The sequence below is a fragment of the Telmatherina bonti genome (assembly GCF_933228915.1).
Source record: "Telmatherina bonti genome assembly, chromosome: 11".
In the NCBI taxonomy this organism is placed as follows: domain Eukaryota; kingdom Metazoa; phylum Chordata; class Actinopteri; order Atheriniformes; family Telmatherinidae; genus Telmatherina; species Telmatherina bonti.
Genome location: NC_136629.1, coordinates 18,931,572 through 18,945,531, shown reverse-complemented (window position 1 = coordinate 18,945,531; position 13,960 = coordinate 18,931,572). Strand labels below are relative to the sequence as shown.

The following is a 13,960-nucleotide window of genomic DNA, read 5'->3' as shown; positions in this document are numbered from 1 at the left end:
CTGCTCTAGAGCTCATGAGCATGTCAACAAATTGTACTAATATTTCTATCCACAGGGGGGCGATATTTGTCCATCAAGTCTCCATTGAGCTCATGCCTTGGTTTTTCTTGAAACCTGCACCTCAGTAAGTTGCATAAATGCAGAACATGTGATTTTTGTAAACATCTCTTTTCATAGGAGGATTAAAAGGAAAAATTGAGCCATTCAACGGCTGCATATTGAATTTGTCTTCAAATGAAAAGTAGCTAATAATAATAATAATAACTGTTTCATTTGCGTTTTGTAGACATTTTGTAGACGTTTTGTTTATTGAAATCCACTCCCAGGCGTTCACTACGAGCTGATCAAGAATTTCTGCACAGGCTTCAACTGGAAAGAATAAAAATCACGTGATAATAAAGCCTACTCATCTTGCTATGTGGTGTAATTCAGATTGATTTAGAGCATGCATAGACAGCAGCCCCTGTCTGTAAGGGCTTGAATGGGTGAGATTAATACCAGATGTTCATTGGGAAGCTGTTGCCAGGAGGAGGGGCCATTCGGCCTGTGGGAGGAGCTTCCTCTGTACTCGATACACCCAATTTATACATACAGGTAGTTAAAAAACACTGAACAGGTCAGAAGGAGCAACAGCGGAAAAACTAGGCGGCCACAGTTAAAGGAGGTTTTCCCTTTTCTCCTTCTTCTTCTACTTTCCTCTTCTTTTTCGCGTTTGTCCTCTGTGGATACGGGCGGACTGCGCTCCTCAGCATGCTGAGCAGGAAGGGCTCCTGTGCGGGGATGATGAGCGCTGCAGCAGCCGGGGTGGACCGCAGCAGGGTCGGGGAGAGGCTGCAGGCTGCAATGGCAGGGTTGCAGGAGTTGCATCTGCTTAAAGACAGGCAGAGCGACATGGTGAGCTGGGCGCTTAGGATGGACCGAGAAGAGCCGGTCTCTTCGCCCCACGCAAACACGGAGGGTGTGAGGATGATGGGGGCTGAGGAGCAGCGACTGGAGGCAACCCTGACTGCCCTGAAGCAACAGCTGGTAGGAAGCTCATTTTGTTCTAACCAGTGATAAAACAACATTTTAAACAAATCACTAATGACATTATGTATTTTTCTTAAACTATTCTTTTATTCAAGCTGTCATTTCTTACAAGGGAAATAAAATAGTTACTTTTTTGTTTTGTTTTTATTCTGTTTTTCCTGATGAACTTTTTTTTAAAATTATTATTATTTGTCCTTGAAATAAAATGAAACTTTCCGTCAGCTGACACTCATGTGCATTAACTGCAATTATTACCAGACACACTTTAATGCTCTCAGCTGGGGGTAGGAAGTCAGATAGGTGTCATAAATCAAGGTTCACTGCCGGGCCCAGAGGACTTTTTTTTTTCTTCTTCATCCTCTGTTGCCTGTGTTTGTGTGCGCGCACGCACTTTGTGCACGAGGGCTTCAGGGGGGCAAACCTCAATCATTAACCACTAAATGCCAGGAAATAAAAACAAATGCGAATTTTGCTGCGAATGAGAGGAGAGTCATCCCGGAGGCCCCTGTGAGTGCTGGAGACAACTGGCTCTGTTGAGTTTTCCATGACAAGCTTTTTCCATGTAGAGCGCTGTTAAAATCATCCAGAGGAAGTGCAGGGATTAATGTACTAAGCTTAACATGAATAGTAGAAACTGGGCACACACATCAAAGGATGTATTATAAAGTTCTCAGACTGCATATGGTATATATTATGTTTTACATTCATGCATAATAGAGCATTTGCAGATTCACCACAACCCATCATTTGCAAAAAGAGTATTTTAAGAGCTGATTCGATATAATCTCAAGATCATACAAGACATAAAGTGTGTCTTTCAGATACAATGACAGCTAGATTTCTTCCTAAGATCCACTGTTAACAGTAAATATGTCCATGCTGTAAAGCAAGCAGCTTTTTATCCCAACCCCCCTGCTTTCCTCTATGTAGTAGTTTACACAATGGCCAGGCTTTCGCTGTGGGGGAGAAATGAGTTACCCACCACTGCTTCTTCCATGCTCCCCCATGTCCTGCTGGGGTTAATCATCAGCCACAGCTGAGCCGCTTTTGTTTTCCTGATGGCTGTACATTAGAGCCTCTTTTATCTAGATAACATCCCTCGTCTTTATGAAATTATAACATTACTGGCATGAACTTTCCTATTTATATACTTAAAGACAATTTCTGTGTAATTGTTCACATGTGCATGCAAGGTTATGCTCTTCTGCATAACTTCTAGGTCTTTTACATCCTTGTTTGAGGGGTGTAAGTATAGCAGGGGACTTATGTGTGTCTGTTTTACAGTCTCGTCTTCGGAAACAGGATGTAGGTCTGAAGACTCATTTGCAGCAGCTGGACCAACAGATCAACGAGCTGAAGTTGGATGTGAACAAGGCCTCCTCTGAGCAGCTGGAAAGTGACAGCAGGCCCAGTTCAGGTGTGAAAACACACTGTATTAACATAAACATCAAATTCATTTTGTGGAATGAAATCGGGTAAATAACTTATTTGTAATTATTCCTGCTGTCTTCAGGCTTTTATGAACTGAGTGATGGCGGCTCTTGTTCCCGGTCCAACTCCTGCACCTCTGTCTACAGCGAGTGTCTGTCCTCGTCTCAGACAAGCCTCATTCCCATGAGTCCTGCTAATTGTCACATTAGCCCTCCGCCACAAGTTGATGTATGCCGCAGGCGCTCTGCTGATGAAAGCACTACTCAGCCCAACCCTCCGCGGGCCACAGGCCTCCATCTGGGTAGCAGCAGGATCCGAGCAAGCGCTACAGGCGCAGAACAGACACGGCCAAGACCTGTGTCAACAGGTAATAACTGCCCTCAATTTCTTATTTAATGCAGCCTCTGCTGTAGTAATGAGAACCATGAGTTACCAACTGTTTTTATTAAGTTACTCAACATGTAATTTACTACCTAATAACATGTAATCTATGAGCAGATTTATAACCTGATGATTGTTTTTGTGTATATCAGGGGACCTTGATAGAATGATGACACAGGGGCAGGGCTACTTAAAAAGCATGGATGCCAAGAAACCCTCAGCATGCCCAAACCTGAAGACCTCCCTCATGGACCCCAAGTTTCAGCGCAATTTGGAGTCTCGCAGTGGGACTGAAGTGTACCATTACCCCAGCCCCTTGCATGCTGTGGCTCTCCAGAGCCCAATCTTTTTTTGTGGGGGTGAAGCTGACACACCTGGAATCCTAGAGGGTCAAGGAGCCTCAGTTAATGACCGTGAAGCAGCCCATATGGGTTTTGAAGCCAAAAATTTGGGTTACATTGACAAGATCCTGCAGCGCAGTTTGAGCAAAATCCAAAGTGACATAGGAACAGATGCGAAGGAGTTACAAGGTGGCTATCAGAGGAAGCCCACTGAAAACATATACATGTCCATGCTGCAGCCTCCTTCAGCCAAAACCAAAAACATCATCCCACGAGACAGTGACCAGAAGTCCATGACATACTCCAGTCAAGAGCCAGTTGATAACACAAGCCATAGACAACCTGTTAGAGCCCCAGATGTTCCTTACTGGTACTCCTATCCTGCTGCCATGAAGGAGTACAGCTCTGATGAGGTCACCTGTTCTTCCTTAAAAAAGAAAGAAAAAACTCAAGTAGAGAATACTAGAATAGCAAGAAACCATTCTGATAAAAAATGTGGAGATAATCTAGAGTCAAGAACCCAAGAAAGGAAGGGTCACAAGCAGAAACCAGTGATGGCTCACAGCTCCAGCACAGAGGAGAGTCAAGCATGTGAGGTTCACAGTGGTCCCATGGGCTCACCTGAGTTTGTCCATGCAAAGTTTGTCCCTGCTGGATCTCAGAAGGTCAAAGTTAGACAAGCAGACCGTAAAACCAAAGCTGTGAAATTAAAAAGAAAAAGCAGTGAGAAGCCTAGAACAGTTAGGCAACAACATGGCATTTCCATTGAGAGGATCAGGGAGACCAACATTGGCACAAAGGGAGAGCAGAAAAGATCAGCAAAAGGAAGAGTGACAGAGCGAGTTATCTCCTGTCAAACAGAGGATCACAGACAGTGCTCAGGCTCCGAGTCCTGTCTCTACAGTCCAGGGTTCACAGCCACCCACAAGGCCCACCCTAAACCGCATCCCATCCTTGCGGGTGCAAAGTTCAGCAAAGGCCGTAGGCTGCAGTGCTTTGAGTATGAGCATCCTGGAGAGCAGAGGAAGAGGAGGCAGACGACTGCCAAATGGACATCCGATGTGGATATGTTCCAGGCCCCATGTGCACAGCATCAGAGGTCAAAAGAGCCCCGAGCTCAGACAGCAGGGAACATGCAGATGGTTCGCTGTATGAGTGCCAAGTCAGGCCAGTGGATGGGGCCTCCACGCCCTTTTCAGGCATCCATATCATCTAATTCTTTCTTCCAAAGTCTAAATGCCAGATATCCTCCAGCACCCTTTAATGTGACCTGTCACTACCCACCCAGATGTGAGTCGGAGTATTCAGCTGAATGTGCCTCACTATTTCACTCCACCATTGCTGAAAGCAGTGAAGGAGAGTTGAGCGATAACACCACCAACCGCTTTGGAGATAGCGAGTCCAGCCAGAGCTTCCAGTCCCTCTCAGACTCCGACAGCAGCTTGTCCCTGGATGAGAGTGACCAGTTGGACATCCATGAGGATGACATAGGTTTGGTGTGGGCTGAGGCTACGCTGGGGCCCACTGCTGCTGGACGGCCCCTCAAGCAGCTCCCACCCCGCCCTGAACCATCAGCCTGCCGCATCAAAGCTTCCCGAGCCCTGAAGAAGAAGATTCGACGGTTCCAGCCTGCCTCCCTGAAGGTCATGACCCTTGTGTAGACCCCCCCAGGCAGAATAAGAAACTCATGAGAAAATCCCCACAGAGCTGTGGGAACTGTTTCGAAATTGTTTAGATAGATCACATATGGTCTCAGAACAACACCCCTAATCCAAGTTGGACTGCATCTGTGCACTGTTTTGTTTTTACTAAAAAAAAATAAATAAAAAAATTTTTTAAAAAAAGGAGAAAAGAATAACACAAATATAAAAATCTATAATTATACTTTCACTTCATGTTATTCTTATATTGCTAAAATTAAAGTTTTTCATAGCGTGTGGTTGAATTGGACGATTTCATTTAAAACAAGTTTTTTCTATCATATAAATCTTAATGTTTTCTCATGTAAATAATTCATGATCTATTATTCTTTTTTCTCTCTCTCACTTACTGTAATTATTATTTTCTGACTTACTAGAATAAACTGATATTTAATGCATACTGGCATGGCTTCTGCTAAGTTTATATGCATCCCACTCGTCTTATGTTTGGACAGCTAGTTTAAAGTTCTGGCTCTGTTATTAATACCACCCAAGCTTTCCTCACCAGTGAGTAAACATTGTTGAAATTGTCTCGTCTGGTAGCCTCTTTCTTCTCCTGGTGACTTCTTATCTGTCATGCTGGAAGAATCTCCAGTTAATCCTCCAAAATGTCCCACTGAGGTTGGCCACTTCAGCACAGATAGCTCTTACAGCCCCTTATCTGGTTTCCTGACTCTACCCGGCTGTTGGCTTAATAGGTTGCAGCTTCACAATCAACCCAGTCATGTTTAATGAGAGGACTCATTTCCTTGCAAGTAAACATGAGCAATAAAGTATTAAAGTACACACATGGCTGCAGTTTTTCCAAACAGACATTGAAACGATAATCATGGAAGTTCAGGTTTATGTAGGGAACATTCAGTGTTAAAACAGTTGGCGGATATAGCAGTAGGCACACCGGTTTTAGAAGGAATGACAGATGATAAGACGCCGCTCATTTCTGAGCTGTCATGAAGAGCTTAAGACAGTAGGCAGCTGCACAAAGTTGCCCAATAATCTCATTTCTAAAATCTGCTTTGGTATCTTTCCATTAAAATTCTTTCATACGGGTGAGGAAAAGGGCACACATGAAGGTAAGGAGCCGAGAAACCGAACTTCCAAACATCGGCCCTGTCGTAATAACATTTTCTCTCACTTGGAAGCCGCTGTGACCTTATGGTTCCCAACTAAGAAGCTTATGGGGCTGACAAACATTTTCAGCATTTCACTTTTATTTCCTTTGAAGTGGCGCTCCCCCTGCAGATCTAATCACTACCATTAATTTTAAGATTCGTTAATCATTCATTCATCAAGACTCTCATTTCACAGAAAATGTGCACAAAGTGAAAGATGTTTTACGTATAATTCTTCTCGAAAGTAAAGGTCAGAGTCTCCTCCCTTCATGAAACACAAAGCAGGTTGAAAGGCCATGATAGAGGGGAACAAAAAAACCTGCACATCAAAGAAAGCATTTTAAGTATAGAAAGTTGCACAATTGAAACAGCTTATTAGGATTTGTACATCCAGCTGACCTCTGTCCCCCCAGTAAGAGAGACAGCAAGTGGTCGGTGGGATTAGTGATGTTGTTTTCAACCCAGTTCAGAGAGAGCATGACAGGCACTGGACTTGTCTTTGATGTTGAGTAAAGAGGGACCGTTTCGGCTTGACTTCGTGTGCTTGCTGACCTTTCCAGTTGTAGAGAGGGTTCATCTCTTAGAGAACAGCTCCTCACAATAAAGAGGCCAGGGGTATTGTTGTATGCTCACTATCTCTTGGCTTTTTCTTTTTGTGTTTCACCGTGTTCAGCAATTACTTTCCTTTGACTCATTGTTTGAGTCTGTCTTAAGAAGGTAATGCCACCTGTCTACTGCCATCCTCTTTGATGCTTAAGTTTCTACTTTTGAAATGAAAGCTAAGCTAAACTCAGCTTGATCCGCAGGCACAGGTGCACAACTGCAAGTCGGACACACTTGTGATATTTTATTGGGGTTGAGTTCAGATGGAGGATTAGTGCCACAAGAACATCCAGCACTTCATGGTGAAACGCTGCTGATTTCAAGTGGGGTATAATTTTACAGACTATTCTCTGACTTTAAATGAGTAAATTAGCAGATATTTAAACTAATCACATGTAATCAAGATCATGCATTATCAACTGATACTATACCTGCAAGTATTAGACTAACTGTATGACACTATCACAAAAACAGACCAATGATGCTATTTTTACATGTTTAAGACAGCAAAATTTGAAGTTTTCTTAATGTTGAAGTGTCAATAGAAATAGTATCTATTATTGAAGTCACTCAACGTAACAGGCAGGATAAGAATAACAGATCAGCTTTGTCACGCATGCTGTCTAAATCAGTGTTCAGCAGAACATGCTTTTCAGTGTCCAGTGGGATATAAATAGGTGCAACAGTAATGCCAGGCTACTCTTAATACAGCAACAGGTAAACAGTGAGGTTTAACAAGTGTGTGTCACTGGACAGTAATCTTATTAACCTTTAGGCTGCTGTACTCTAATTTTTGCCACCTAACATGCATCTTATTTCAGTACTGTCCTAGTGTTATTTAAATATCTAAGCCAGTTCAGAAAAGTGTCTCTCTATAAAAATCCAGTGTCTCTAATGCAGCAAAATAAAAATTAAAAATAAAAATAAAACGTTGCACACAAAAGTCAGTAAAAGCACAAAAAGAAGTAAAGACAGCACAGAGTGTGCTGGAGACAAATACTAATTAAACTCTTGGTTTACAGCGGGCAACAGATGGAGGAGGGGCCCTCTCTCTACATGAGAATGAGGTAATCCCACAACCCAGCACACTTCGACCCTTCCCTGTCTGCAGGCACTAAAACATACAATGTCCCATCAAGCTGCCTGTGCTTTATTTCTTCACAGTCATTCCGGCATGTCTCTCAGAGCCGGTCATGTACACGTTTTTCTATATGCATAACTTATTTTGTGCTGCTCTCTCTGTGTCACTTATCTGTGCATTTTTACCCCATGGGCTTAAACATTGGTCACTGGGTGTTAGTGAGACAGTGTTGCTTCCCTGATGTGAAAACTGGAGAGAGGGTGCCGGGCTTCAGATGTAAGATGTGGATTTACTAAACTGACAAGCGTGAGCTCAGAAACTCATTACCACCCCGTTGAGAGGAGCTTTCCACTCCCATCCAAAGTGCAAACCTGGCAGTCATACATTTGCATGGTATTACAAAGTAATAATGATTATCCATTTTATAAAGGCAAAATATTGATTGCAGATATCTTTTTAAGAGTATCATTTCTCAGCATTATCTCAGATTTGCTCATAAAAGTCTAAAGAATATGAGTCTTATTTAGCATAAAGGATGTGTTCTGTTTTTTACCAAATCCACTATACTGGAAGATTTTCTAATGCAATAACTTTATTAGATGCAATGCCAACTGGAAAATTACATATTGAGTTTCAGAACTGGCACATCGACAGACATGAATAATGTCAGGTGTTGTAGAATATAATGATGTATACTGAAGAATAAAGTCCCATTAAAAAGTAATAAAATCCTAAAGAAACCAGCCCGTTTTCAGCAGCATTGTACATTTGCAAGCAGTATACAAATCCAAACCTCTTTTTCTGATTTCGTGAATAGGGATTTATGAATCTGCTGATCAAGCTCTGCTCACATCTACAAGAAGAATTTAGCTGTGACTGAATATGGACTTGGAGAATAATGGCAGGTGGAGGCTCAGTCTTGGCCAGGGCAGCTGCTTACCTGCTTATTTATGTCCTGGTTGACACCTAGTGTCCAGACCATAGGTCCAGACACGTCAACTCCAGGCAACCCTGACTGTTAACCCCTAGTTAATTTCTCCTAGCCTTGTGTTAACTTCTTGATCAGACAACATGCAAAATATCCCTACAGTCCAACACTGTAGATGATCTGAATTATTTCCTCCTTTCTTTTAGTTGGAAAAAAAAAAGCCTGTCTGATATTGCAGTTCGTGCTCTGTACGTGGTGTTCTGCAGATATTCAAAGGAGAAATCACTTTGGCACTGATGACTGATCTTGCTCACAATATGCCTTGTAGCACATAAAAAGTATCTACAAAAGGCCATTTGCTGAATCCTGACCATATCTAAATTTAGATACACGGTAATGGGTAACATTAATTATTTTCAATGTGTCACAAATGCTTTTGTGGAGATTAGATTTGAAGTTGCAAAGTCTATTAAGTTGTAGTTCCTTTGCTTTCATGAAACTAGATTCACTCTTCTCCTTTGCAACTCTTTTCATGGGGGAAGGGCTCTGCAATGTGTGAGATGGCTTTTGTCCCTGTGCTTACTGTACATATGAATGGGGCTGGACCGGAATGTCCAATCTCATGCATGTCAATTGTCTGAGGCTTGAGTTAAGGAGCAGGCTCCTCTGCTTGTGTGGATGTGGACAATAGAGCTAGAGAGCACAGTGACGAGGCGACAGCAGAGTTAGGAAATGAACAGGAAGAGATGAGCCATCACAGACAAGTTAGTGTGAAAGACTGAGAGCAATAGAGACAGGGCATGAAGATGAAGACAACTAAAAAAAAAAAAAAGCACAGTAAGATGCATGACGCTCCATTTCTGCGGATATGCTGAAACGTCTTCGACCACCACCTGCTCTTCTGAAAGCACATCCTGTCATTTAATACCTAATCCTTTCATTCACTGCACTGTTTGCTAACCATTGTCTCATCTCGCTTCAAGCTGTGGTCAAGAGGTGGTCAAAAGTTCGCAGAGTATGGAGAGCACCCAGTCAAAGAGAACATTGTGAGTATATTCGCCCCGGCCAAGCAATTGTCTAAAATGGAGAGAGAGAAATGGACGTACAAGTTAAAGACTCTAGGAGTGTTGTAGTCAACACCTATTCCATTAATTTGGAAAAATAAAATAAAAGACAAAAAACTTGATGAATGATGTCAAATGAATATAATATTAATGATAAGTAGATATGTGGGACACTGCTGAACACTTACAGTAGCTCACTACCATGCTGGCAATGACCGCACTGAAAGGATAGCGTTAATTGGGTATTATGTTACTCTGGTATGTAACCATGACTACGTTTGCAAATAGCAGTTAACATAAAACACAGCTGAGGCTGAATGAAGTGTGATTCACTTTTGAGGCATCTGGCCATAAATCAAAATGTAGGACTAATTGGTTTTAAGTGATTTGGTCTGAAAACCAAATATTTCTATAAAACTTTACTGATCCGCTCTGGTTACTGAGTTTTCTCAGGGCCAGAAACAAACATTGTCATTCATAATTGGGTGTCAAACTCGGATTAAAACAGTGCATAGGAAATAAAAAATATATACTGTACATACAGAAAACAGACAGCATGTGACAAGTTGGCTATTAACCACAATAGCCTGAAGATAACATTACACAAATTAGTGAGATCTTACTAAATATGAGCAGAAATCCTTCAAATTTGTCAGTTTGCTTTTGTTTAACTCAAATATATTGCATGTGCATCATCTATAAACAAGAGTAAGAGTCAAGCCAACTCTTAGAATAAGCTTATGTGCATGAGTGGTCAGAGATAATTGCGCCACAGAGCCAGTGTAGCTTATGGGACTCTATCCACAGTGTGCAATTTTCATATGAACTCATCAGGTCATGAGGAAAGTCATGGTGGGTGTAATATGAAGATGTTTCAGGTAAGCACTGTTGCTTTCCCTTTTATCATTCCCTATGAGGATGTCCTGGCAGTTTTATGAGCAGGATGTCCTGTGTCAGCTCAGGGGAATGATTCTCTTTTGTCAAGCCTCAGGCTCTAAACAGCTAAATTGAACCGCCCCTGCCCCACATATCCTAAGAGAGCTGTAACTAACTTGCTTTATCTTATAGGTTTTTTCTTCCTTTTTTTCTACACTGGTATTTGTTAAATGGCTCACCAACAAAGCCACTAATTCTCATCTTGGACGAAAACAAACCTTAATTCTTCAGAAGTGGTATGTGTGAGAGCTCTGAAGTAGAACATCAAAAGAGCGGTGAGAGTGACAGCTGGTCCTCCTCTTGGTCTGGCCCCCTGATAAGATCAGAGTGACAGGAGGACATGGAACCCAACAGGTACCTCTCTCCCACCACAGCACCCTCCTTGCTGCTTCCATATGGCCCCTAGGAAAACCCACACCTACTTACATATCAATTCTCTGACTTTTCAGAGACACATCACTGTCTGCACCAATGGTTCTTTTCACAAAATGTAGATATTTCTCAACTTGGAATGCTACTTGGGAACTTTAGCTTTGTTTTTGACTGTCTCTAGCTGTCCCCTTGTGAACTACTTGTATGCCCTTCGTGTGTGATTACCGGTACTCTTCTTTCACATGTAACCATAACCCCACTGGGAGTGTTTACAATAACCAGTTGAAAGCTGCAACTTCAGCCTCTACACTAATAGTCTTTATTTGAAAAGAAAAAAAAAAAAAATAAATATATATATATATATATATATATATATATATATATATATATATATATATATATATATATATTACTTTAGGTATAAACTTCCATTTGTTTCTTCCCTGATCATTTGTTTTAGCTAAGTTTGGGCTCAGGTGGCATGTTTTGAACAGTCAATATTCTGTTAGTATAATGAGCAATACTTAAAGCACAAATAAAGCACAGTTTTATGACTGCATGCAATCCTGTATCTTTGTTCTCAAACTGTTTTTTATGCTTCTTTGTGTTGTGGTTCAGGGAACAGCATTATCAGTGTGGAAATAATGATAAATTTTCCAAAGCATGAGAGACCATCCAATTAGATTTGATTCAGCAGGGGGAAACTGCTTGTTATGGGGAAACTGCAGCATTTCCTTGGGGTCACTAGCTTGCTGTTTGGTTTGTTTGCCTCTGTCTCCCAGGTATAGTTAGTGGTTATCTTGCAAAGCCCCATCTGAGACAGGTCCTAGCTTGCAGGTGGAATGGAAAAAAAAAAAATCCAACAAATTGCGGTTGATAAAAACAGCTCTTTCCTTCGCATACCCAACTCATACTACTAAGAAAGTTCATTCTCTAACCAATGCGCAAAGCTCTTTTAACTTTTTTCAGCATGTCTCAAGGCAAAAAAGCAAACAAACCCAGAAAATGTCAAGCAGACAAATGTAATTTCAGCTGGCTCCACTAATACATTGCAGAACACCCTGAGGTCTTGGCTCTGAGCTGATTTGGACAAGGCGGCCCCTCTCTCATCGCAGGGGTCAGGGGTCATGCAAGGAACAGGCTGATCCTTCATACAGTATCACGTCTCGGCACCTATAGGATACACAATGATGACAGACATGTTTAAACAGCTTTCACCAACTAAATATCCACAATCCTTCTAGTTTATCAACTAATTTAAACAACGTACTTGTAATAAACTGCCTGTAAAGACACATACAATTTAATACTGACATGTATGCAGTGATAATCCGGGAAGGATAATTCATTCACATAAACTGGTGTTTATACTGGTGTAAACTGGCTAGGTCAGATGAAACTTGATGTCAAGTGCAAAAGTTTGAAATGATATTTGGTACTGTCATTTGCCCACATTATCCTGATAAATGGGTGTTTGAAACGTGACACAAAGCGACTGGTAGGGGGGGAGGACTGGTGTCTGTACTCAAAGTAAGTTGAACAGAGTATTTCCAGACAAAGAAAAACTGGAAAAGAGGTATTAGAAAGCGGTTTATCATTTAAAGGTAATGCCAAATGCCATTATTTCATTAATTATGTTGATTTTAAATGTATAGACAGAGTGTTTTCACAGTGACACTAAAAGCTAACATATGGCTTACTAACCTTTATCTTTCCTCACTGTTAGCACCTCTGTTTCCTGGCATAAATATGTTAAAAGGGTGGCAACTTAACTTTAATTTATGGCTCTTAAGATAAACATTAACACCTGACAGTGAGGGTGTTTCCAGATAAACTAAGATGAGCACTTGAATTATAATTTTTATTTCAAATTGTCAAGATGAAACAATGAAACACTATCATGGACTGATGATGGCTAATGTTTCATGATGTTAACAACAAAAAAGCGGATAAATCTTTGAAATCTGAACCCCGTCTCCACAAAAGTCCACACGGTGACATGTGGACGAAATGTTTATATGGTGTGTGTACTGAGGCAGTAAATCACCACAGGCCTGCAGTAAGGAAAGGTGACAGTCTATCAGGGGCCCCATGTGTTTTTAGAGAGAAAGGGGGCTAATTGTGGGGGGTAAATTCTGTCACTTTGGGAGAGGTTGACCAGGCAGGCTTGACCCCAGAGTTCCTTTGAACAGGACAACACTGGTGACACTCTGGGCCAGTTTGTTGAGGGATTTGCACATGAAGAACAGAGGATTTAGAGGGTCCCACAGGAAGACACCAAGAAAGATTATGTATCAAACTATAATGCCCGACAATAGAAATGTGAAAGGTTTATACATCAAAGCATCTTTAAAATTCAATCTTAATTCAGCCATAAGATCAGTTTGCTGTGAACAGTCTGTACAGTTAAACTCAGCAGCAACATCACTTTTTCACCAGAGAAAATGCACATATGGTTTTGCTATAAGCAGTGCAAAGGAATGTAAAAAGGCCATGAAATTCTTACTAACATTTCAGTCAGTCAGTAAGAAAGACTGGATGTCAGAGAACAACTCCAGCAGTGGTTTAAAGATAAGTACTAATTTTAAACATTTTAAGTTTATACGTCTTTTTGTGCAAAGGTAATGACATGCTCCAGTTTAAAACAACAATTATAACATTTTCCCTGGAAACTCTGCACACTGTGACCTGAGTAAAGATTGTGCAGTCACGCTACCTCATGGCGCCACTTAACAATTGCTATAATCATTAAATAAATAAGACACAAGATCTCAAGATAGTGTGACGCACGGCCCTAGAGGCTCCTGTCAGGCGGCTCTCCAGCCAACGTCTGACCTTATACAACACCCCCACCATTATGGCTCCCTTGCAGATCTATTCTATTGATCAGGGTTGTATGAGCTGTAGATGGATCAATGCCCATCCCTTTTCACTGTTGCAATCGGTGCCAAAAACCAAATCCTTCAGGAGCATGATTTATGT

The 13,960-nt window shown here is 41.5% G+C and overlaps 1 protein-coding gene across 1 annotated transcript; it reads left to right on the top strand.

Annotated features, from left to right (window-relative positions):
* The first annotated feature begins 646 nt into the window (after nt 1-646).
* dact2 (dishevelled-binding antagonist of beta-catenin 2) lies at nt 647-5,126 on the top strand. Its single transcript, XM_079248551.1, has 4 exons — nt 647-1,026; nt 2,314-2,446; nt 2,543-2,827; nt 2,994-5,126. The coding sequence occupies exons 1-4, from the start codon at nt 751-753 to the stop codon at nt 4,841-4,843; spliced, it is 2,544 nt and encodes an 847-aa protein (XP_079104677.1). The 5' UTR covers nt 647-750; the 3' UTR covers nt 4,844-5,126.
* Nucleotides 5,127-13,960: the final 8,834 nt, after the last annotated feature.